The 26,674-nt window shown below is 34.8% G+C and overlaps 2 protein-coding genes across 3 annotated transcripts; one reads left to right on the top strand and one right to left on the bottom strand.

Moving 5' to 3' along the window:
* Nucleotides 1-6,624: 6,624 nt before the first annotated feature.
* On the bottom strand, nucleotides 6,625-20,143 carry LOC149409465 (uncharacterized). Of its 2 annotated transcripts, none has more exons than XM_089649936.1 (4): nucleotides 19,998-20,143; nucleotides 17,147-17,321; nucleotides 15,938-16,043; nucleotides 6,625-12,482 (listed from the first exon to the last, which is right to left on the bottom strand). In XM_089649936.1, exons 2-4 carry the CDS (start codon nucleotides 17,164-17,166, stop codon nucleotides 11,430-11,432), a joined length of 1,179 nt encoding a protein of 392 aa, XP_089506062.1. In that variant the 5' UTR covers nucleotides 17,167-17,321; nucleotides 19,998-20,143; the 3' UTR covers nucleotides 6,625-11,429. The 2 variants fall into 2 exon arrangements, with proteins under 2 accessions (XP_089506062.1, XP_089506061.1); XM_089649935.1 differs by having other exon boundaries at nucleotides 20,103-20,138.
* Nucleotides 20,144-21,221: 1,078 nt separating this feature from the next.
* Nucleotides 21,222-26,404, top strand: LOC149409464 (ADP/ATP translocase 1-like). The gene is made up of 4 exons (XM_089649829.1): nucleotides 21,222-21,495; nucleotides 21,577-21,838; nucleotides 23,001-23,235; nucleotides 26,136-26,404. Exons 1-4 carry the CDS (start codon nucleotides 21,303-21,305, stop codon nucleotides 26,376-26,378), a joined length of 933 nt encoding a protein of 310 aa, XP_089505955.1. The 5' UTR covers nucleotides 21,222-21,302; the 3' UTR covers nucleotides 26,379-26,404.
* The last annotated feature ends 270 nt before the right edge of the window (nucleotides 26,405-26,674 follow it).

Raw genomic sequence — 26,674 nt, 5'->3', positions numbered from 1 at the left:
CATTAATTCAATTTGTTTCTCTACTTCCTACCAAATTATAACTTTTGGCAGAATGTCATCTGGGTCTCCGCACACCAATACCTGGGGTAAGAATAACTGATCCTTGTTACAAGCGTGTGGACAGGCTGAAATAAAATATTTCAATTAAGAGATTTATAATAAAATTATTCATGCTGCATTCTTTGGGAAAACAAATTAAAACACGGTCATACTTGATTTGGGATCATTGCCACACGGTGTACCACTTGTTAGGATTTGCAACTGACGTGTTAAATTGTTTTGATTCAATAACTCCTGTTTCAACAGTTCATAATTCTTATGTAATTCCCTACCGTCTTCATCTGTTACATTTGTTTTCTGAAATACATAATATATTTATAATCCCTACTCATCTCAAAATATGTAACATTTTACTAGGTGTGTTTTCAGATTACAGTAGGTAGTAGTCAGAATATGAGAAATTGATAATACAATATAGCATATTCTACTACCATGATCTGTAATCCAAACCCACTATAAATTAAACCTCCATTAATCCGAACCATCGGGTGGCGGGGGTGGGTGGGTGTGTGGAAAACATTAAAGAAAAAAGTATAATTCTAAAGAGACTTGAAAATGGAGAGTTCTACGAACTTATGCATGAATTACACCTGCCGAGTACTTGGCCAAAACAGTGCCTTCGACCGAGTGCTCGGCTGATGTGATCAGTACAGTCAGTACTCGGCCTAGTAGCGGGCGAGTGATTCAGGCGAGACATTGGATAGAAGCAATGACTCACTCGAGTAAGTACCCCCTCCACCTGCGTACTCAACTTGGCGCTTCACTGGCTCTCCTTGGTCAGTGCAATCAGTTCACTTGGTCATGATTCGGTTGACGTTTGTTGTTGTAAACAACAACATTCCTCCCGAAATTAACATTGGTTAATCTTGAGTATCAGATTTGAATGGTAAAAGGACTAAAATTTTCGGCTATGTGGCATCTACGTTAAAAGATCCCAGAAAACATCAAACAGAAAGAAAGTCCAGTTGTTTCAAAAAGATTCCAGTAATCTGAAAATTCGTTACACCGAACAGGCTCGTTTTTTAATTCAGATTATAGGGACTGTACTATTTAATAATTTAGATTCATAATAACATTGGTTAAATTTGTCAGGGGTGCAACAACAGGGTGGGCAGTGTTCAAAAAGGTGCAATTTAAATACTTAAATAGTTTTTTTTTTCTTATTCACGGTATCCGGAAACTCGTGTTAAAGCGGGAAACTAATAAATCTACTTCAAATAGAGAACACAAAATTTTTTTTTTTTCGATTTAACAGCAATCGGCGACTAAAGGGTTAAAAAAACTTTTGAAGCCGGATCTTCGCTTCAATGTATTTTAGTAACACCGTAGCGGTCGATTTTTTAACTTAACATAGACTCCAAATGTAGTAGATGTAGATTCAACAGTTTTCTGCTTGTACCACGAGTTTTCGGATACCGTGTATAGCAGTACAATCATTATTCTTTTTTATTGTGAAAGGAAGACATCATCATTTTTAATAAATTTCCCATTACATCAACTACAGTCGGCATCACAAAAATCGCCAAAAAATCAAACTCTTATGAGACAATAAAGATCGTCGTCGCCCTGAACCACACCTCTAGACGTAGCCAATCCTCGAAACCATTGGAAAACCCGTTGAACAGCAAAACGGCTTATGTTTAGTTACCGAGCAACATCACACTGTCGCATTCCTGATTGCAGTAGTGCCACACTTTGTGAACCCATTCTAGAAACAATGGTGTGTTTTGTTTTTCTACCAATTATATATTGGAGATTGAAAGCAAACATTGGAGCACCCCTGACTATTGTTACAGTGCTCATTTATTCTTCTAAGTATTCTTGGAAGATCTGCAACAATACATATAAGAAAATTCAAATGCACAAATTAAAATATGGTTATTGATCTTTAAATAGAGCTGTTACATAAATTCCATTAACTTCTGCAGAGGTAGAAGAGTTGGCTACGGTAAAACGAGACCTGCTTTCTGAAATAAGCAGTTACTACTTTTGTAACATCAAATGTCAATAATGGTCCATTTCTGGATGCATTCATAAAATATATACATATCCCTCAACAGGATGAGGGGAAATCGCCGGGCAGCCATCTTAAATGGCAAACTTTTGAAATGATTTGTAAGAGAAATGCTATAAATAAATACTATTTTACATTGTTAACGCATATAAAGGTCCGTCTACATGCAGCGACTTGCATGCGCAATCAGTTTGTGCAAAAAACACGGTACACTGTTCAGCGTCCACACGGCAATGACATACATTAGCAAACGGACCTTAACAGCTTATGATTTTTTTAGGGTATTTGATGTGACAGGGAATGTGACATGTCATGATGAAATTAAGTAGGTTAATTTATTTTTCATAGATCTTCCCCCTCACCCCGATTCATTAATTCCGTTGAAGACACTTGCACACTCAAGGGTGCTGTGTAGATAATATCTGCCACAGATATCAAAAGAACTATCAGCTGCACCACAACAATGTACACCTTATGATCGCTTGGGTTCAGATAACCAATATTGTGTCACGGGGCATTGTGTTTTCACACACCTTTGTTACTTACCCCCAGTTCAAATTAATTATACACTTATTATATGTTTACTGATCCTTACTTTTTTTATTTCTTCAAGGTTTTTTTTAATTCTATTTATAGTTGATTCGTTTTTTTCAACCATTGCAGAAATTTCTTTTAATTTTTCTACTAAATCAGTGCTTGGCATGCCCCCATCCATTATTCAGAAGTGGGTAGATTATTTAATAGGAAGATTGTCTGTTGTCTAAAAAAAACTAAAATATTTAATATAGTAAATAAACAGATACCACCAATAACGTTATACTGCCTACATGTTTTAAAATCTACAAAAATTACTACATAATTCATTTTGTAATACATAATTACTTTAGGTGAAAAGATCCAAACTTTGTTACTTTTTACACTTCTGTTCTTGAAAAGATCAAGAATAATATTTCTCCTCAAAATGCAATCTATGAATTTACTTAACATGTACTGTAATTTTTAAACTTTATAATTTTAATATCACACCCCATACCCCAGACTGCCCCAGACTGAAAAAAAATGACCAAAAACAAAAAAAGGTGACTTGTCATTTCACAAAATAATTGGTATTTTAGAAGTTTAAAAAAATCAAATTGAAAGATAAACTTCCTAGGTGGGTACTTTCAAAACATAAACAATTACTAAATAAAAAACCCCAAAAACATATGTACTTTTCATTCGAAATTGGGATCCTGTTATTTTGGTAAGTATTGCAGTGTGAGCCAGCAATGAGAAAACGATTAAAGAAGAATGAAATCAGAGGCACTAACAAAGTTCTTCATACTCACAGAAGAGATAAAGTGTATTGTGGGCATATCTGTGTCACCAAACTAAGTTCAACTTTTCCTTACTTTGGATGAAAATTTTAAAAACCTTTTCAAATAGGTATTACACTATCGACCATCTCATTTTTATGCATTCTGTTTATATATTTGCAAACAATGAGCATTTAAGATGGTAGATGTAACCTTATGTTTTTCTATATTATAATATGTATACATATTTCTCACACCACATGGGTTGTAAGTCAAAATTATCTGTATTACGTTTCATCTCTGATCAGTAAAGTGATTTTGATTATTTGGGCCCCAAGAAAACCGTAAGTAGGTCACTGAGTCTCCACAAGAGGTTGCTAGTGTCATCATTCTACGCAGAAAACAATAGTACATATTTGTGATTGCACCAAAGTGATGTCTTTCCCATTGAAAAGTGTAGTTTTTCGAAGTTACTATGGTAATAGTTTTGTTTTGACTTGCAAACCTTTTCCATGGGATGTGCGATTTATTTATAGAGCGGAGACGGTTTACACAATATTCTGCGTATGCAGGTAAACAATTGGCTTCTGGTCTTGGGGAGAGCTGAATGCGAGAATATGCTAAAAAACAGTAATTAAATTGTAAATTTTGTTTTTCTTTACATTCTTCTTTACATTTTAACTTATATTGGTATTATATTAGCATTACAGGAACTGTATTTTTACATAAAGAAAGTTCGAAAATTGTTCAATTCTTCGTGATATTTTTCCTTAAAGGAAAAGTTCCTTCTTTACTTTCATTTTTTATTTTTTGTTATTTTTCATTTCCTTGTTTTATCTATTAATATTTCTTTAGTTTATTATATCAGCTAAACAATAGTAAAAAAAAAAAAAAAATGTCGTGGTATAACTGAAAGTATACTAGATTATGAATATACATTTGTATTACTTTACCAACAGAATTTCTTCAATTCAGTTTCATTTTCAAATTCATTTTCTTGTTTTTATCTATTAATATTTCTTTAGTTTATTATGTCAGCTAAACAATAGTAAAATATGTCGTGATATAACTGAAAGTATTCTAGAATATGAATATACATATGTATTTTTTTAACAACAGAATAGTCAACACTATAATTTACTATAATTTACATGTAAAAACATTATCATATTGGAATGTCCTAAAACGGGCAATCGCCTAGTTGGACATTTTAAGTTCATTAATTGTATTATGTAATATTTACAAACAAACAATAAATAAAAACAATAAATAAATGTAGTTCCCGTGAGCACTTAGGCCATAGGCCATAAGTAAAATAGTATAAATAGTAGCACCATTGTGCTATCTCCCATTTTACCTCATTCCTTTAACAGTCACCAGGTCCCTTTTATAAAGTTCACCAGGGTTGTCATTGGATATGTGGCTATGTCAATCAAATTATGCAACCCTTTCATCTGGAGTACCCCAAGGGTCCGTTCTGGGCCCACTACTCTTCATCCTCTTCACAAATGATGTCGCTAAAATAATAGAATCATTCGGCCTTCTATCTCACTGCTACGCTGATGACCAGCAAGTTTATTTTTACTGCTTACCAGAAGAAATAAACAGTCTAAAAATTCGTATAACTGAGTGTATAGAAGCAATTACTCGCTGGATGACCTCAAATAGATTGAAACTGAATCCCACAAAGACTGAGTTTCTGTGGACTGCTACAAGCAGACGTCAGCATAACATTGAAAACTCCCCAATAACCATTTCCGGAAGTGACATCACTCCAAAAACGTGCATCAAATTACTGGGTGTCAATCTGGACGCTAATTTTTCCCTTAAAACTCAGGTGAACAGAACTGTAAGCACGGGGTTCTTTCAATTAAGGCAAATTAAAGCAGTGCGGAGAAACCTGCCAACAGAGGCGACTAAATTGCTAGTCAATTCCTATGTTGTTTCACGTCTAGATTATTGCAACGGAATATATGCAAGTCTCCCTAAATGTCAAATCAACAAATTACAATCCGTTTTCAACGCCGCGGCAAGGCTTATCACCGGAGTATCTAAATACTCCCACATTTCAGAGCATCTCAAAAATCTGCACTGGCTCAAATGTCCTGAAAGAATCCAGTTCAAGGTATGCTGGATGGTATTTAAGTCACTTAACGGAATGGCTCCGGCTTATTTATCAGAATTGTGTATTCCAGAAGATTCCAATTCCCGACAGTCAACCCTTAGGTCAGCAACGTCATCAGCTATCGGAAGGTTGAAGGAACCAAAGCGCACGCCAGATACTAAGTTCGGTGAGCGTGCTTTTGCCGTGTCAGGACCTAAAGCCTGGAATGGACTGCCACATGATTTGAGAATGATCGCAGACTCGACAGAATTTAGGTCTAAACTTAAAACGCACCTTTTCAGACAGTCGTATCCATAATTTCAGAAACCTCCACTTTCACAGTTGACGGCAATTTAAATTTAAATTAACAAAATGTAAAAAATACTAAAAATAAAATAAAATAAATAAAAATAAAAATTAAAAATAAATAAATAAAAATGATAACAACTAACAATTTGTAGGCTTTTAAGACAGTTAAAATACATTTAAATTAAAATAAAAACAATAGCAGACTTAAGATCATGCGACGACCAGTGTTTTTTGATATAGTGTCCTCTGCGTGCAGTTCTATCTTTTATAAGCATAAACTTTTTAATATAAGTGTGTTTGTTGGAAGTGACTTGCCAGGTAAGTATGTTTTGGTATCTTTTCTAAATAACAAATGTAGATCCTAGGAAATAAATTGTACAGCGCCCTTGAGGTGATTTTTCACAAAAACGGCGCTCTACAAATTATCCAATTATTATTATTATTATTATTGTCTTCTGGTTCCACAATGTGTCTTCCCAGGTCTCATCTCTCCTCTCCAATCCCCTTTGGTTTCCTGAAGGCCCCACGAGGGAAGAGAGCCTCATCTCTCCTCTCCATTCCCCTTTGGTTCTCTGAAGGCCCCACAAGGGAAGAGTTCACGGAGGTGGCCTCGTCTCTCCTCTCCACTCCTCTTTGATTCCCTAAAGGTCCCACGAGGGAAGAGGGTCTCATGTCTCCTCTCCACTCCTCCTTGGTTCCCTGAAGGCCCCATGGGGGAAGAGTCTTGTCTTGTGTGATGTGCGATTTATGTTATGTATAATATAACTGACAAATATTTTATTAAAATTTAGAACAACAAAAAAACCCTTCTCTGTTTATCAAATATGTATTTGTTATCACAAAATATTTACAAAGAAATAATAAAAATGCCTTCACATTATCAAGTAGTGTTTCGGCACTCTTCTTAGAGAGGAAATATCAATTGGAAATTGGTACCTAATTATTATAAATTAGGTATAATCCATATGCAAATAAATAAATATTTGTACATACGCAAACAATATTGTACACACAATACATAGCCCACTTACATGCATTTTATGACTTCACAATTCTACTAAGATTATGAAAATTTGAAACATAGTTTTAACAAAAAACACAAATCCGTTTTTTTAGCTTGTGACACCACTATATACATTTCTTTAAGTCTACGATTTTCATAATTAATTTTCTATGTATATATTTTTTTTTGTAGTAACACTGAGAGTTCCGTTAATTTTGACATTTTGCATTTCTGCCAATGAAAAATCTTTTTATTATAGTAAAAGTACTTTTGAACAAAGAAATTATTATAATATCTTAACTTATTTTTACAATCTCCGCCCTGCAGTAGTTAATGAATCCATTTTTAACCCTTGCCAAGCATGCTTGATTTCAAATTTGTCTTATGATATCTCGACTCTCTGATGGCTCAAAACTCAAGCTTAAAAAATAATGTGAACCTTTACCTCTAGCGACATCTCTAAAAAGATGTGACCTAATTATTTTATGTATGTTACAAATCAGTATGAGGACTACCATAATTCCCAGCTCAGTAGTTCGAATTTCTCGCGTGCGTTCAGTGTTAAGCGACATGTGGTGTCTTATTGTACTTGATATTTAATTGGTTCTAAAAGTGTTTTTTTGGGAGAATTGTTTCTCGATCTTAACTACGAATTTGAGAAAATATTGGGAATAAAAACTGTTATGTTTGTTCAAGCACAAAAGTTAAAGTAAAATAAATTCATAAAAAAGCGACCAATTACACTTAAAAAAAATTATGATATGACTGAATTGAAAACAAAAAATTTAAAATTTGATGAAAGTGGCCTATAATTTTCTTTATACAAAATAGAAATAGACAGATAGCCAAAATATGTAATAATGAACTGTCAATGAAGCTCACCATATCTTTGGTCACTTTCCAGGAGAGAAAATAACTAGGTACATATTTTAAAAATACTTGATAATGATATACTCATGTACAGTTAGCAAGACAAAATATTAGATTAATCTTTTTTCCGTATTTTTAACAGACTTATCGCTCATATATTATGAAATTTTATATTTATTTAAGGTTATTAACAAATTCATGTGTGCTACCCGACTCACTAGACAATATCTGTTCTGAGCCGGGTAAAATAAAGTATTACTTAAGAGGTGAGAAGTAGGCCGAGTAGAAGTTATTGTTAGGGTTGTTTTGCTGCGATTATAGTTGGGAACAGTGATGAGCTGGGTTTTAATGCATTTGAAGGGTCTGTGATATGATAATCATTTTGAGACTGTACAGATGAAGGTTTATTGTCACCGTCAAATGGCATTTCAGGTTGACATTTAAGCAACAGAGATGTTTTAAGATTCCCAAAGTCAATAGCTGCGTTATGCCACTAGACAATCTTGCAGTGTCATCAAGACAGAAATACATAAATGTGCAGTTTAGAGAAAAGTTGTTGATTCAATGAGCCATGGAAGATGGATACTGTGAGGGTAGCCCAAAACCTTGTCTTAAGGAGGAGGAAGTGCAAGATGGCTTATAACCCCAAAAGTCTAACATTACGGTGTGATTAGCAGCGATGAGTTTCTCTGTATTAATGCTAACGTGTTGCAGAGAAGAGGATAGTTTAATTAATGTCTTTCGTGCAGAAGGCAATGAACGGAGTCCTTTATTATCATGGGAGGTGTGTTCTTGTTTCGTATAATAACGGCATTTTAAAGTAAGAACCCCAAAATAATTTGTAACTCTTGCTTTACACAGAGTTATCCCCTCACTAATAAATGTGTCAGGCCCTAAGTCGATATTATGCACCTCAACTTTAAAAGTTATATCAAATAAACTAAATACAAAATATAACTAAAACACAGTGCTATTCCGCTCATTACATAACATCATTATTACATATTCTCGGTCCAACATTAGAACAACCCGTGGATGCGCATGTCTCCGCCCCTTATCCCCACTTCTACAAGAACGAGCGTTAACACATTCAGACACACTATTTTAATAAATTAATTATTTTATTTTATTTGTCTACCGACATATAAAACAAAAAAATTAAAACATTTTATATGTTCAAATAATGATGATGGTAGTATTACAATATATATTTTACTTTATTTGGCATCAGATTTATTAAATCGGCTAAGAAATCAATCCAAAGTTGAAAATATCATTTCAATAAAATATCATTTCCATTACAAAAAAATATATAAATTTTCCTCAGATGATTGATTCATTTGAAATTTCAAAAGCTAACATACTATTATTATTGTCCTCGAGTTCATCAACAATGTGATAGATATTCCAAAATTTTTTTTCGATACCAATAATATATCGAACAAAGTTACTCCAATGCTCTGGCGTAACTTTTTCGATATCTTCTTGCATGAGTCGTCTTACGTCACTTATTTTGAAGGAGGTATTGTTTACTTTGACATGCTGTTTAACCATTGACCACATCGTAAATAATACCGATCAACACCAACATTCATAAATTTTATACATAAATTACCTATCTATATCCATGAATTATAAAAATGCATTGTTGCAAATCGAATACTCATACAAATAACACATAAATAATGTGTACCTGTCATTTTTTGTTTTTCGTAATTGGTGATAATGAATTTGGACATATCGGCTGAACATCCATTTTATCGCAGGGTTAATTTCTCTAAGCGCGGGCACTCAGAACGAAAGCCAAGGATATACTGAATTGTGAGCGAGATAGGGATTGCAGCCGAGCGATGGTGAAGGAAAGGAGCGGGGGGGGGTGGTATGCGCAGAACACACCTAATTTGGTACTACAGCAGGTTGTTCTTAACTTGGACAGAGAATAGTATGTAGCACGATTTTTTCCAAATACCAAAATCGACTTTTATATTATCATTACCATAGACATATGAATATTAGTAGACCTGCCCTAAGTGATAAAAGCGTATTATTCCCCACTCCCCATACCGGTTCCATTGGAGCCAGCTGGGCTCGCGTATGGCCTCCCGTTAATCTAGAAAATGTGACGTCATCATTCTTGTGCGAACTAGCGTCGAGCTATGATCGAACTTCATCGGTTCATTTTACGAAATAACACGGCAAAATTGTGGCTTGAGCTATGAAAACTTGTAAAAATAGATGTGAAAAAGAGAATAAACCCAATTGTCGTATTACATTCCATATGTAAGCATTATTTTACTTTATTTTAAGCTTATTCATATCGTATAATATGGGGATCAGTTGTAGAAACATATACTATCACATCGAGTTACGTCTGGACGCGAAACACAAAGCCGTTTGCATAAGAATCAGGGATGTGCCTTCGCCTTTTGCGCTTTGATAAAATACATAATCGTATCATTTGGAACGTCTATTTTTTCATCTGTTATATCTTGCTGGAACTCCGTCGTATTAATAAAGGATAATAAACCAATCATTTTTAAATTTATTCCACTTTAATGGCGTTATTACTAAACGAGTTTTGTATTTTACACAATTCATAAACAACACTTAATATAGGATAAATGGTTGGTTATCAATTGTGAATAATTGGTATGTTTGGAAGTAAAATGTAGATACAGTGAGCATGTTTGGAATGAAAAATGTATGTGTCATTTTGCTGTCCGATAATATTTTTTATATATTAAAATTAAAAATATTATATTTTTCTATTGCACGTCGCCACCGATCATATATTATCTTTGGATCATTCTATCACACGTCGCAACGGATCACGTGTTAGGTACGCGCGTTATTTCGCATGTCCGGTACTGCTGGAACGAGAAGGAGTGCATATCACGTAATGCGCTAGGTTATACAGAGTGGCGATGTGTGATATAAAAACATGTTTTTGTTTTTAATTGAATAAGTGTCATCGGACGGCAAAATGATGTCCAAATTTTTACTCCAAATACTCTTAGGAATCGCTGGTAAAAGCTGTGTGTATATAATTTCATTTGTTTTTTTAGTTGTTTTCCTTTTTTATTATCTTCTTAAAAGTGAAATGTTATATATTTTATTAAAGATTTCATTATTTTATTATTAATAGGAACAGAGCGGTTGTGACAACCCTCCAATATTGCTCGAATGTAGCGATTCTCAAGTGTGCTCATCGTTGTTTATTGGGAAGTAAATTATGAAACATTTATAAAAGTGTCTAAACTAAATACGGAAACCAAATATTCGACTCTGAAAATAGAAGAAATTCACTTTGCCGAATTTGGACTTCGCAAATTTGTTCATAACGTGGCGAGTAATTTCCGCTCCCATGTAAAAATGTCTATTCTTTCAAAAGCAGATTTTACTTTTAAGAATTAAATGGTGATATTATAATGCGAGATGCCTATATACTGTCAGATTGATTTAGTGACGAATCACAGTCAGCTTTCCCCTCTGCGTCCCGCAACTGTTGGTTTGACTCCTCGCCTTTAAGTTCTCGTCTATTAATATTCATATGTCTATGATCATTACACATAATGTCAGTTAACATATAAGGTCTAGATTTATTGTAGCAAAATGCTTTTTTCAGTGCAGCAATTTTTATATTGGGGAGGAAAACGTTTTTGTTACAGGGTTAAATTATGTAAAAAGAAAATTATCTTAAAAAATAAAAGATACTTATAATAATTAAATAGTGTGCATAACTAAAAAAAAAAGTAAATATGTGTGACTTGGATGCTAATGGGAATTCAATTTCTTGTGCAGGCGAAGGTAGCGCGGGTGCGAGCCAACATAGTCGCAGCTGTCGCACTTGTTGGCCTGGTCGCTGCCCATGTGGATGAGCTTATGCATGTCAAGGTAGTAGAGGCGGCGCGAGGTGAACACGCACTTGTCGCATTGGAACATCTGGTTCTTATGCTTCAGCTTGTGCCGGGACAGGTTCTCGTAGTCCGAGCACATGTACGGGCAGTCATTGCACTTGAACATGTTGTTGGCCATGTGGGACGCCTTGTGCAGCTTGTATTGCCGAAACACCGGGGTGTTAAATCGGCAGCCCGGGCACTGGTATAGCTGCTGTCCCTTCCGATGGACAACCGAGTGTTTGATTATGCTTCTCTCATTGCTGCTGTTGTAACTGCACAAATTGCAGGTATAAGTTTTTGCGCTTTTTGTATGCGTTAGCTCGTGTTCATTTAGAGATACAATGTTTCCATATGGTTTTTTGCAAACGCTACACAAATATTCTTTCAACAAAGTGTTGCATAATTTGTGGCTTTTGTATGTTTTCATAGCCTTTTGCGGGGCCTTAATTTTTTCGTTCATAGTAACGGCAGGTTTGAAGATTTCAAGTTCACCTGATTCTTGGCGTTCATTACCCTTTTTATTTGTAGTGATGATGGGTTCAAAAAGTTCAGGCTCTTCATACTTTTCTTTCTTCAAAAGTTCTGTGTTTAAGATTCTGATAGTTTTGACGTTAGATATCAAAGGCCTAGTAATAACAGTTTTCTGTTTGTTTTTAGGTGAAGAATAATTTGGTTTGATTTTGGCTTCAGAATTATTTGAATAAATATCGTCAATTTCCAGAATCTCGTGTTTAATCGTTTTAGTGGGAGATTTATCTATTTCTTCTTTTATAGTGGTTTGGAATGTTGTTTGTTTTTTCTTTGTCAAAAGATGCTTAAGAATACATCCAGAAGACAACACCTCCTGCTTCACATCCAATATTGGCTTCAAATCTTCATGACTGTCGCTGGCTACGATGGGACTTGGGAAGGAATCAAGAGGCTCCAGCTGAAATTAAATGGATACAAGGTGACTGGTAGTAAACAGCAAAGCTAATGAAAGTGACAGGTAATGATTAATAAAGAAATCCATGCTTCTGATGGTGAACAAGAATAGGTTGCTAAAAGGTTGAAAACTAACATCGGCCAGAAAAAAATCATGGCGATGCACCGTCTCATGCAACATTTGGAATCGGGCCGCTAACAATAACATTCCTTATGTAGATGGTGATATGGTTTAAATTCCTACTTAATGCAAGCCGCCTGTTTTGATTTATGCAAGAAAAAAACCTTGCAAAAAAGTTTGTTTTATTTTATTTTGCAAAGTTCAAACACAAATATTTAAATGTTTTACAATCATTTTCTAAAGAACTTAATTTTCCACATTATACAATAAAAATATAACCGAAAATGGGTTCGTAAGTAGGACATTTTTAACTTTAAAGCAGTTTTTATACTTTATTTTTTTCTGGATTTATGAATCAAAATATAATATTAATGTGTTCTACTCACGGTATATAATTAAAGCATCAAAAATATATCTAGACAGAACAGCCTTTTGGAAACTCTATAAAACCCTTAGAAAACCCCCGACCAGAATAAGTCCCCTTACGGTCCCAAAAGGCACAGTCTATTTTCCACTAGAGACAAAGCCGAGACTTTTGCTGACAGTCTCGAAGAACAATTTTCCCCGACCACGACCTACGATGACCCCCAATTCGTTTCAACCGTAGATTCAAAAGTCTCATCCATTCTGACAGAAATCCCTACAGACAATCCAATTCTGTTCACAACCCCTCAGAAAATTTCCAAAATCATAAAAAATCTCACGGTCCCGACTTAATCTCAAATAAAATTTTAAAATGCCTCCCCTCCAAAGCCATTTGCGCCTTCACAGCCGTCAGCAACGCATCCTTTAGACTTCGTTTATTCCCACAAGACTACAAAACTGCGGACGTTATTCTCATCCCAAAACCTGGTAAAGACCCCCTTCAGGCCATAAACCACTGACCGATTACTTGGTAAAAGCTAGGTAAAATACTTGAAAAATTAAAACTCATCCAGACTTCCAACACGGCTTTCGATCAGGCCACTCAACTCTCCATCAACTTCTGCGGGTGGTCGAACAAATAACAAGGGGTTTCAACTCTCGCCAACACAGTGTAGTCCTCTCCCTAGACGTCTGCAAAGCATTCAATAAAGTCTGGCACAGAGGTATCATTTATAAAATGTACCTCCTCGGTATCCCCCTTTCAATGCTTCAACTCATAGCGAATTTTATTAAAGTGAGCAGGTGTCCCTCAAGGCTCTATTCTCTCTTCAATATCTACCTAAGCAATATCCCCCGCCCCAGTATCTATAACCATCGCACCAAAAAAACTAAAATAGGAAAATTTGCAGACGACACTGAAGTCATGTCGATTTCAGTAAGCGAAATTACCGCTACACGACGCGTCCAAGACCACGCCTCAGAACTAGAATCCATTTTTAAACAATGGCGAATTAGCATCAATCCATCAAAAAACATTTTGCATTACTTCGTAGTTCTTCGCCTTAAAATCACAGGTTGATTTGCTAAAATCAACATAAGATTGACAAGACTGCACGGGAATAAAATCACAGGTTGGATTGCTAAAATCAACATAAGATTGACAAGACTGCAAGGGAATAAAATCACAGGTTGGATTGCTAAAATCAACATAAGATTGACAAGACTGCAAGGGAATAAAATCACAGGTTGGATTGCTAAAATCAACAAAAGATTTGACAAGATAACATTCGCATTGCATGGCTAAAACAATAAAAAATCGCAATAATTGTAATATGTACATATAAAAAGTGTGAGGTCAATTAAAGTTTTATTTGGACCTAGACGAGTTATCGCAAGGTCAGAGCCAACCTTTATGGTAAAATAATATTATTTTTAAATGCATAAGTAAAAAAACTTTAAAAACATGTATTTCAGGTTAGTATATTTTGTTTTAAAAGCCAAATATCTGAAGGTTTAGTCTTATTCTTATCTTAAGTTTTACTTTATCAAAAGGACTAATACTACAAAGTTTAGGACTTAAAAGTACTGGGAAGCAGAGCTCCCATAAAACCGCTTTGTGTGACGCCGGTAAAATTTAGTGTGCTAGCTGACACTAATCACATATTATTTACTTTTATTTTGTAAAATTATTGTTTTGTAAATGATACTGACGCACCAAATAATGTGTTGCATGTATTTAACAAAATTTGCACAATTGCAAAATTGCAAAAGTAGTTTTCCAAGAATAGCTACTTATATTCAGAGAAATGATTTTTACATTCAGTTTTACATACAATTTTATTAGGGATACATTTTTTGTAATATTTAATCGTTGACGAAAACAATGGACAAAATACGGAACAGACAGACACAGAAAATAAAAAAGGTAACGGTCGCAACTGGGATTTGAACCCAGATCCTCTCTAGTCTTACTGGGACTGACTCTCTACCAACTGGGGTATTTCCACCTTTATTGCATCTAGTACAAGCTGGAATAATACATATTAGGAAAAATTATTTCCTTGCCAAACTAATAGAAAAAAAATATATACATATATATATATTTATATATATATATATTTTTTTTATTTTTTTTTTATTTAATATTAGAAAAAATATTTTTTTTACATAGATAAATACAGGATATATATATGCTAGGAGCATTTTTTTAGGTTCAAAATACCATAAAATCGAGTCAAGTGCATTGAGCTGCTAACATATCATCACTTTAGTTATAAAAAACCTCCTACGTTAAGTCTTTCTGTAATACCATTATTTATCAACAGCTCGGTCCTGACTTGTAATATTATATTAATATGGATGTGTGTTTAGACTTTTTTTATTAATTTAGCAACTTGTTCAATCTCAATTTGGCTATAAAAATTCCATCATTGATCTGAATCACAGTACACCTCTGTTTTATAGGGAAAATGTTTGAAGTAAACGGCAATGCTTGGTTATTACTGTCGCAAATTCGCAAATAAACCTGCTTTAAACAGATTTTTCCCGTTAGAAAACAATGCAGAATATTTATACATATTACAGTTAAATTACATGCAAAAATAATATCCATATATTCAATACTAATAAATGTGTTTTAAATTTTACACCAAACACATCATTAGTAAGGCCCAAAATGTGCAGTGAAATCCAAATATAATATTGCCAGGTGTGATGTTTTCATGCAAAAGTTTAGTTTTTTCGGTTATATGAAATTATTATTTTTTTAAATGGCCTAATTTGTTCCCACTTAAGAATATTTTTGGTACCCACTATGAAATATTTGTAATATTGTATCACTGTTTTGTTTCTATTATATAAATAGAAGATGTTGCTTGGAATGGCTTTACAATCCTCGTACTTCCCCTATTCTCTTCTAGTACCTACACAATATTGCTAATAATCTGAACATGTAAACAAAACAAAGGACATACTTTGATCTTTCCAGTCAAAAACGACCAAGGGTCATCTGGTTCTTCTTCACTGTCATCGACTACCTCAATCTTGATTGATGCTGTTTCCATAGGTTCCTCTTTGATGCTGAAAAATCAAACATTACATTGAATGTGTTAATGTTAATACACCAATTCAATTCTTCCACAGGAAAACAAAAGTATCCAAATCTTGTTGTGTACTCATGACGCAAATACACTTACATGTACATTCACATCTAAACAGTTACTGTAGCTGTCATTTTTACATCCTGTCATTCTTTGTTGACTATTTTGATCTAATTGTTACAAAATGTCTAACACAAGTGACGCCATGTTTAAAGTCTCAACAACGTTAGTCGGACCAACCTCGACGAGTTAATGACGTGTGAGAGAGGATTGACTTATTTTTTTTAAATTTCAGATCAACTCGTTAAGATCTAAAAAGCCCTCTTCCCGCGGTTGGAGAGCGGGTGGGTTGCGGGGTCGGGGTTTTGTAGCGGGGCGCATGTTGGAACGACAAGTCTGAACAGCACCATACAAACATATGGGTGAGCGGGTTCTGACACGATTTTTAAACTATGCACTGTGCTAACCATCCATCCAATGAAAAGTGACGGAGATGACTTTTAATCATATTGGATAACAGTGAACAGCTCGGTGTAAACTCTACAGCCATTCTCATAACCTAGTCAAACAGGTTATGAGAAACCTCAACTTTTTCTATTTGTTACATACTACCTATATTTTATATTATAATTTTCTGTTGTTTGTTCTATTTAATACCTGATTTATGAACAAATGTACACTATGAACACTTAACATGTATTCTTAGTTATAGTTGCAAAATTTTTCAAATAAAAATATATTATTATTATTAGGGAATCTGATTTTTAAACAGAACAGATGTCCGATTTTTAAAAGGAAGTGGGAACGGGCCCTTATTGTTAAACTTATTATGAAATTAGATGAGTTCATTATAATAATAATAATATCATGTATAAACTAGTGAAACGTTGCAGATTGGAAAAAAAACCCTAAATATTAAAATTGTTGCTAGAAAAGTTTTCGTTGAACAAAAACTTTGTTGTTTTAGAGTGATTTAATAAAATAAAAAATGTCCAATTTAAAATTATTTCTTTTGTGCTGGAAATAAAAGAAGAGTGACCAAAATAAATAACATGATACTAAACAGTCTTTTGTCAAACTTACTCTCCCATTTTATAGGACATTGGACTGCCTCAGTGGTGTTGGCTTCTTATCCTGGTGGCGAAAGCAAGATATCTTAACTGCTATAATATGTTCCTGTGTTCTGGTGGATATCAGTAGTGGATTATATTATGTTGGATTGATTTATGTAGTTACATTCTCCATTTACAATGAATTCCTAAAATAAGTTAACACATTTTATTATTTGTGTAAATATACAGGCTAATTTGTAAAATACATTAATTGTAATTTTGCCGGCTAAGGACCAGAAAAAAGTGTAATGAAATTGGTGAAGTGACATTTTATACCACCATACATAATATTTTCATTGATTTAAAATGACATGACAGTATCTACATCAGTTAGTTTAACCGAATGCTAAGATGGAGTGACGTTTTAAACATAATACTGATATTGTTCAAGACGTGCAAGGGGCCAATAAACGAGAATCGGTGCATCTGCCTTACGTGAAGCGCTACACTGAAGTCATCGAAGTCAAGAAGCCAATGTTGATCCACAGAATTCACTGGGTACCTACCGACGGCTGTCATCTCCTGGATGGAGGAATTTTCCAAAAAGCGTTGGAGTTTGGACTGTTGGAATAAGTGGAGTTCAACAAATGCCAAACACTACAGTGGTGTGATGACGAATTTTTTTATATGCTTTAATTTAGTTCATGTAATTCAGTTAATATTATTCTGTCAATAATACTCTCTTTAGCTGTGTATGGAGCCACAACCATAGTCTACACGTATACAGCGGCGTAGCTACCTAGGGGCTACGCGGGGCAGTGCCCCGGGGCCCTCAAGCTCAGGGGGCCCTCGAATCCTTACCAGAAATCTCGATCGAACTGAACTTTTGGAAATTTCTCCCATTTTCAAAATAAATGACAGGTTGCAACTTGCAACCCCACTTTAATCATGACAACTTAGTAGAGAGAAATTCAAAAGTTATGCCTTGGGAATTCCCTTAAATTCTTTCTGTAGGTTGGCAGTGATAGTGATATGTGCCTCATTCCCCAACGACATTTGTAGCGCATTAAAATATGGATAAAAGAAGAAACCCAGTGGTGCATTTAAACGCAAACAACGCCAAGAAAGAGAAGATAGTAAACAAAAATTGCCCAAAATTGACAAGTTTTTTAGTCAGCCTTCTGCAAGTACATCTGGCCAAAATATTTCTATTGATAGTGACTCAAATAATGTGGTAACTGCAGTGTTGGTTGAGAAGCCTACTGAAGAAGATTCGACAATTATTGCAGTTGGAGATACCTCCGCCGCCGATCATGTGAACGTGGATGATGTTTGCATGACACACATAAGATCGGAGGGTTTGGAAGAACCACAGACCTCTACATTTTTCGAAAATGTGTACGACAAATCTTCTTATGACTTGGGAAACTTCACGAACCAAATATTAAGTGATAACGAAAAACGTTAAATTCTTGATATGGGGCCTTTACAGCCTTCAGGACCTTTTCCAACAGACATCAACCAGAACAATAGGTGTTTTTCAAAATCGTACTACTTTTCGTGTTCTAAATATGGGCCAGTTAAACGTTTTTGGTTGTGTTCAAAATATTCAGATATAATAGGCCCTTGTTTTTCACTTCAATTTATTAATATTTACCATCTAGTTTTACCTCAAATAACTCATGCATGGACTGTTCACCAATTATGTAAGGAAATAATGAGTAAATATGGAGTGCTAGAATGCGACCTAACGGAAGTATTTACAGCAATGTTATTATTCTTTACAATTCCTGTCACTTCTGCAGCAGCTGAAAGGTCATTTAGCAAATTAAAAATAATAAAAAAAATATTTAAGAAATAAGATGGGCCAAACACATTTATCGCTAATAGCAATTGAAAACAAAACCGCATCAAGCCTGGATTTAAACGAAGTCATTGATACTTTTGCGAAAACTAAAGCTAGGAAAAAATTGTAAATATAATTGTTATTTAGTCAGTTGGTAGGCACGACCTTTATATAATAAACCCTTTAATCTTCTCTATTTCGTTTTATTAGCCAAACCTACACCAAGTATTAATTGTAATTTATGTTGTTACTGTTTAATATTTTTACTACCTGCCCTGCAGTCTGTAGTGCACAAAAAAGAGCTTAAGTAGCTTAGCATTTTTAAAGTGTTTGTATATTTCATAATTTTATTTGATAAAACCTAATCAGTTTACATAGCAGTGGGGCCCCATTTTTTAATTTGCCCCAGGGCCCTTGGTTACCTAGCTACGCCACTGCACGTATAGTGAAACTGGCCAGTTCTTCTGTCCTGATTGTTATCCAATCACACTTGAAATATTATAAAAAGACAATTAATTATTGCTATTCTTTCAATTTACGTGGCTTGTATTATTTGCTCTGCAATCTGGCTACTGCATGACTATCATTTGCTCAGGGTATGCTGACATTAATATTAGTAAGAATTTAATGTAGGTAATATATCTGATTTTGCAAACCATCCAAAGATATCGAAACCAATATAATAGAAATTACCAATATTTATCAAAATGCTACTAATGGTACTGTTACATTTCATTTTGAAGCAACTTTCTGGGGATCTAGAAATGAATTTCGTGAAGATAGATGGAGGAATTGAGTCATTTAAAAAGTGGAAGGTTCGGAGACGACAAATGAACCTAAATACTAGTGGGCATTAGAAAACCCTTAAATAATATATCGTAACTTAATAACAAATAACGTTAAATATTTACACAAGGAACGATGTATTGTCGAATGAGAACTGATTGATTATTATTACTGATTAGTTTACTGCAAACTGTATTACAAACATATTTCGATGTGTACCCTTATTTGGACGAAATTGTTGAATATTTACCCTATGACGAACAACAATGTCCTTTTTATTATGAGACAAAAATCACACCTAAAATAAACTAATAATATGTTAATATTGTTAACCAAATTCGTAGTCAATTCTCACTGTCTTTAGGTTTCTGCATAAATGAACCACTCACGCATAAATAACACTCACGGTTTCTGATTCTGACATTCTCTATTCAATACCATAGATATTCCAATACCCGGTTTATTTGTCTATGGAATATATCAGGGACTGGGACACGGTCAAGCGGCTTGATCGCAAGCACGTAGTTTTTTTGTCTATTGTTGTCTATTGTTGTCTATTATTGTCTATGCTTAGCGGCTTGACAGCCCGCATCAAGCCTCTCCGTCAAGCATGGCCACGCCTTCCTGTGATTTCGTGGTGGTCTATGTATATGTACTTCTATGCCTTCCTGTCATTTCGTGACTCGCGGCAAAATGGAATCTGTCAAAGACAAAGCGTTCTTGGCTCTTACGTTAGCTTTATGTTTGAATAAAATAATAAAAAGAAACGAATTTGGTGTCAAGAATGGTACAAGTTAAGGTACCGCTTTACCCATGAGCATTTGCAAAGTGTATTACAGGCTACAGCTATTTTTTGTATGAATATCTTGTGCGGTATTCATACAAAAAATATGTTTTCTCCATTGAAAATTCAGAAAATTATTTATTCTACAGTTTGATTATTAATGACCTTGAAAACCGCTGTCATAATTATTAAAAAATACTAAAATACTTCCAAAATTTTTAAATTAGATGGATTTCTACAAATTGAACACAAAACAATAACTAAGTACCTATTTTACAACAATTTTATTCAATTTATATCATTGTTTATGATACGTGATATTTATTTGTCTATTGTCGTTTGTCTATTCCCACAAAAATATAAATTCGCATCAAGCCTCGCCGCAAGCACGTAGAATTGCGCAATGCTTGCAAGCCAGCTTCGGTACACGGTCAAAATGCTTGACACAAAGTGCCATAGACAATAAACTACGTGCTTGCGATCAAGCCGCTTGACCGTGTCCAAGTCCCATTAATAAAAAATTAAATGAACGAAAATGGGGCAAGTTGTAAAATAAATATTTGTAAGCCATGAATTTTGAAGGTAGGTATGTAAAGCATAAATAAATATCGTTCCATTTGACAATTTTTTAAAACAAAAGTTCTAACACTATGATTGTTATTTCGTGATTTTTTCGGCCATTGCCCTAATTCAAGCGTGCAATCTGTCTTACTTTTAAAATTGATTATGTTGTTTGTGTTTTAAGTATAATATTGAAATCTCAAAATAATCATGGGGGACGGTGAATCATCCGGAGGAGGAGGAAAGGGCTCCAAAGATGCCTTGTCGTTTGCAAAGGACTTCATGGCTGGAGGCGTTTCTGCCGCAGTTTCTAAAACGGCTGTGGCACCCATTGAAAGAGTCAAACTACTACTCCAAGTACAGCATGTCTCAAAACAAATATCAGCAGATCAGCGATATAAAGGTGATTAATTTGTGCAATATATTACATAAAAAAGTTTTTCAAAAAGTTAATAATTCTGTGTTTTTTTTTTATTTATTACAGGAATGATTGATTGCTTTAGACGTATCCCACAAGAACAGGGTTTTGCAGCATTTTGGAGGGGGAACCTAGCAAACGTTATAAGATACTTTCCTACCCAAGCATTGAACTTTGCATTCAAGGACATTTATAAATCGATGTTCTTGGAAGGAGTGAATAAAAACACACAATTTTGGAGATATTTTGCTGGAAATTTGGCTTCTGGAGGGGCAGCTGGAGCAACATCTTTGTTATTCGTTTATCCTTTGGATTACGCGAGGACAAGGTGAATTATTTTGTTTTTATTTTTATTAATACTTTAGCAGTATTTTTTTAAAAGCATTATTTGGTAATGTGTGATAATTAAATAAAATAAATTTAATTAAAAATAAATTTATAATTCATGAATGGTGCCTCCGAGAAACAGGGTCGCATCTCGGAGAATTTAGATCTTACCCCGCAATCAGGGATCTTCTGTAGTGGAACTTCTTTTGACCTAAATACTCGTGGGACAAAAATTGGACCATTCAAAAACTCCCTCTTCCCTCGTGGGGCCTTCAGGGAACCAAGGGGGACTGGACTCTTCAATCGTGGGGCCTTTAGGGAACCAAGCAGGCGTGGAGAGGAGAGATGAGGCCCTCTTCCCTCGTGGGGCCTTCAGGGAACCAAGGGGGAGTGGACTCTTCAGTCGTGGGGCCTTTAGGGAACCAAAGAGGAGTGGAAAGGAGAGTTGAGACCTGGAAAGACACATTGTGGAACCAGAAGACATAGCACACCAAAGATGACGTAAGCTTGAGGGGAATTATTTTCCTCAGGACCTCCTATGTGAAGTTAGTGTAAAAAACGCATAACCACAAAGACAAAATAATAATGATGTAGAAAACACTCTAAAGGTTTTATCAGCACCCCAAACTGTTTTTCAATGAAACAAAGTTAACATCATAGAAAATAACGAATGGTTTCTTTATTTCATCTTTTACTGTTTTTGATGATAGTCACTTATAAGACTTGTTGTTGGGTGATGAACCACAGGAAAAACTTTAAGCGCATTTACTCTTTTTGTTAAATTTTATTATATTTAAGCCAACGATTATTTTTTATAGTTTCAGTACTGGCCTTACGTAAAGTAACAAACTGGTAAAGATGAAATGTCTGAACAAGTTTCTGTCCCTTAAAAATATTAAAAAAACATATGCTACCAATTATATGTTTTTCTGGATTGAAGATTATTAAATTGAAGCACTAAGCTAAATACATCCGTCACTTCTAAACACACTGACCTCCAGATTCCTACCCACCATCATACCTTTTTCCTTCCCAGATCTTCATCATTCCAGATCACATACGCCCTGAGGGAAATTATGTTCCTCAAGGCCTGGTGGAGCTAATGTAAAACTAAGCCACTACAGCTGTCAAATAATCTTTGTTGTATTTACCATTGCTTACAGGTTGGGTGCGGATGTCGGGAAAAGTGGCAAGGAAAGGGAGTATCAGGGGCTCGTGGATTGCCTCGTTAAGACGGTAAAAAGCGACGGCCCGGTGGGACTGTACCGCGGCTTTAGTGTCTCCGTGCAGGGCATCGTCATCTACAGAGCGTCTTACTTCGGCTGCTTTGACACAGTAAAGGGCCTGCTGCCAGACCCCAAAAATACTAGCTTTTTTGTGTCATGGGGCATAGCTCAGGTGTTTATGTTATTTTCAATACCTTGTTCCAATTCTACTCATTTGTAGCAAAAAATAAAATACTGCAATCTGCATACTCAAGTTACACAAGTAATCTATTAGGCTATGCAGTTCACAAATGTTATCATCTTTAATTTATTGGTAGTGGGTAAGCCATCGATTGTGGAATAAATGATTGGATTACACCAATATGGAAGCTACATAAATTATTATGTCCTGATTTTACTGCAGGCAATCTCTCGGCGGTCAGAGGGTGGATCTAACAGTTAACATTTCAGCAAATGCTGATATTATTAAGATACGAACTTGTAACATAACAGGTCAATAATATTGTTATCATGCACAACTGTACTTTAAGTTTATTTTTAACATTAACGTCACATGCGAGGCCCCGATAGGAAATAGGCTCCTTAGGGCATAACATATCATCTTTGGGATGCTGTGAAAATGGTACTCACTGAGGACACAGGATTCAGAAAATAATACATCAAATTTTTCACCAGGGCCCAACCTAGGAAGGAGCCCCGGCTAAGTGCCAAAATGATACACGTTGAGGACCCAGGACTTGGAAAAATATATTTCACATTTTTATTTAAGCGGAAAATGTTGCTTGTGCAATGATGGAGGACTTAGCTAGCATTGGATTGTCCACATTTGTCCACTCGGCTACTAAGCTGATGTGTTTTAAATGTTTTCATTTTCAACAATACTAAAAGATTTCCATTTAATAAAAAGTTAAAGGATTTCCACCTAAATATTGTTGAGAAATAAATTTTTCCTAAAAGCTAAAGACTTTCTTGCCGAAAAATTAAATACATTGAAAATTTTTCGAGTAAGCACTAGATAATTCCTATACATTTTGATTTAAAAAAAAAAACTGTTTTTTTGGGTATTTTTATCCAAAATTAAATGTGAAAAGGAATGCAGCTGGTTTTCAGCATATTACATTTTTTGCTAATTAGAACTGCTTTGTTTTTTTCTTATTATCATCAATAATCACTCCCCAAAGCTTTGGAGTATAAGCGTGTATGTATAGATAGATTTAAGAATAATGTTTCACAAATGAATTTATTTGATTGATAAAAGGTTCCTCCAAGGAACGCTCGTTTGTTTCTCAATCGAGGTATAGACTAAGAAGGTTAAATGAATATTTGGTTGCAGGCTGTCACCACAATGTCTGACATCATATCGTATCCATCTTTTCAGCGTATATTAGAGGCACTGCTGAAAACCAGCTGCATTCCGGGTCCCAAAATGTACATGAGCAGTGACATTTTAGTCAATATTGTGATGTGTAACAAACTAATGATCTATCTATCTATATAAAGGAGAGTGTCTGTGTGTTAGTGGCAGGCGGCGAGGATTTATTTTTTATATAAATCTATAATTTTATTGCAATATTGATGAAATTTTGCACTGATGATCTACCAAGTTGCTGGCTTTAGCCCACGTTGATTGAGATTACCTTCCACATCAAATATCCTCTTCATTTATGCATACTACAAGCCAATTACTGGATATATAATTACGCAAGCGGGTACTTTTTTATGTAGAATATAGCCAAAATTTGAATGACATGTTTTTGACACATTTTGCATACTTAGTTCCTTCTCTTGACCTATTATAGTAGGGCGGTCGGCAAGACGCGTACGGCGATGCGATTCGACATGTAATATTGAAAGGGTAGATTGATTTCTTACAATCTTAATATTTAAAAATTCAGCCTACTGTATGTTTGTGCTCGCAAAACTCGGAAAGAAGTCGAACAATAACACTGAAACTTTTAAAGGTTGTTCTTATTAGTGCTTTAGAGAGTGGTTTCAATTGTAGAAGTCGGGGATGCCCGATGAATACTTAACGCAATACCTCTGCACCGGAATCAGATATGGAGTTGAATTAAAATCGGTGTAATGTAGTTTTTAACAGTTACATTGTGGTATAGAGTAGTGAATGGTGGAAGAAGTCAGAGTCGCCTGAGAAAGACACTAACAATAGCGAAGCGTTGCAGGGTCAACAAGTAATTTTATGAATTTCAATATTTTTATGTGAGTACGATAGGGTAGGCAGTGCTTATGTGCCTATATGGAGTGCACTCCTCTGTCTACATCTGATTTTAAAAAACTCTGTGCAAAGCCCATTCAACGTCGGGCACTTTGCCTAGTTAATAAATAAATATTTTATTATTAAAGTATCTGCTTTAAGGGATTGGAAAAAGAGGTGGAGGTGGTTTTTCGAAATCTCATGAAGACAGTGATCTTTCTCCTGTTTTGAAGGTCAAGTCTGTAAAATTTTATCAATCTCTGAATTAAATTGTAAATTTGTTTAAAAACCAAATCAACACAGATATTTTTCTTTATGTATTATTACACCATGTTTCACGCTCATATCACCAAACTTTGGGGGCGATTCATGAAATAATAATTATAAATAAGTAATTCATGAAAAATTTTACAAAAATAATTATATAACAAAAAAAAAAAATCTAATCGTAATCTCTTATTTTTGTGCGATTTATAAAACATTCATATAAACACACCTTTATATTAATTATGATTTCTCCACACTCGGTCAGCTATCCTATAAATTACGTGATTCCAAATAACCGCTCTTACTAGACGTGTAGATCCTAACACCTCTCAGATGTTATCCGAACACGTGCATCACGACTAGCAAAAGTAAAGTCAATTTTTATTAATTAGAACTGCTTTGGTTTTTTTTTTCTTATTATCATCAATAATCACCCCCCAAAGTTTCGTAGTATAAGCGTGTGTGTATAAATAGATTTAAGAATAATGTTTCACAAATGAAATTATTTGATTGATAAAATTCCTCCAATGAACGTTTGTTTGTTTCTCAGTCGAGGTTTAGACTAAGTAGGTTAAATGAATATTTGGTTGCAGGCTGTAACCACAATGTCTGGCATCATATCGTATCCATTTGACACGGTGCGGAGAAGGATGATGATGCAGTCAGGCAAGAAGAAGGAGGAAATGCAGTACCGGAACACGCTGGACTGCTGGAGGAAAATCTTGGCCACGGAGGGTATGGGGGCCTTCTTCAAGGGTGCCTTCTCCAACGTGCTCCGCGGCACCGGGGGCGCTCTTGTACTGGTTTTCTACGACGAAATCAAAAAAGTCATCTAGACATATTGTATTGTATACATGATTGCATATTCTAATCTATTGCGTCATTAGTGCCTATTGTGTTGTGAATACAGTTTTGTTTAAAAATATAAATTGTCACATTGAAATTTGATTTCACTTTATTTCTTCAAACCAGTAATTCTAATGAAACACCCTTCCGTGGACTGCTTTTGTTGTTTTAATGTAATATGTTTTAAATCCATCCAAAATACAATCAAGGACATTACTATCGTTGCTTTCAAAGATTATTGTTTTTGTTTTAGATTCCAGAAATTGTTTTATCTCGCATTAAATCA

Source organism: Hesperophylax consimilis, chromosome 31 (assembly GCF_061612785.1).
Source record: "Hesperophylax consimilis isolate HC1 chromosome 31, BYU_Hcon_1.0, whole genome shotgun sequence".
In the NCBI taxonomy this organism is placed as follows: Eukaryota; Metazoa; Arthropoda; class Insecta; order Trichoptera; family Limnephilidae; genus Hesperophylax; species Hesperophylax consimilis.
The sequence above is the reverse complement of the archived record's forward strand: the minus strand, read 5'-3'. Positions and strand labels throughout refer to the sequence as shown.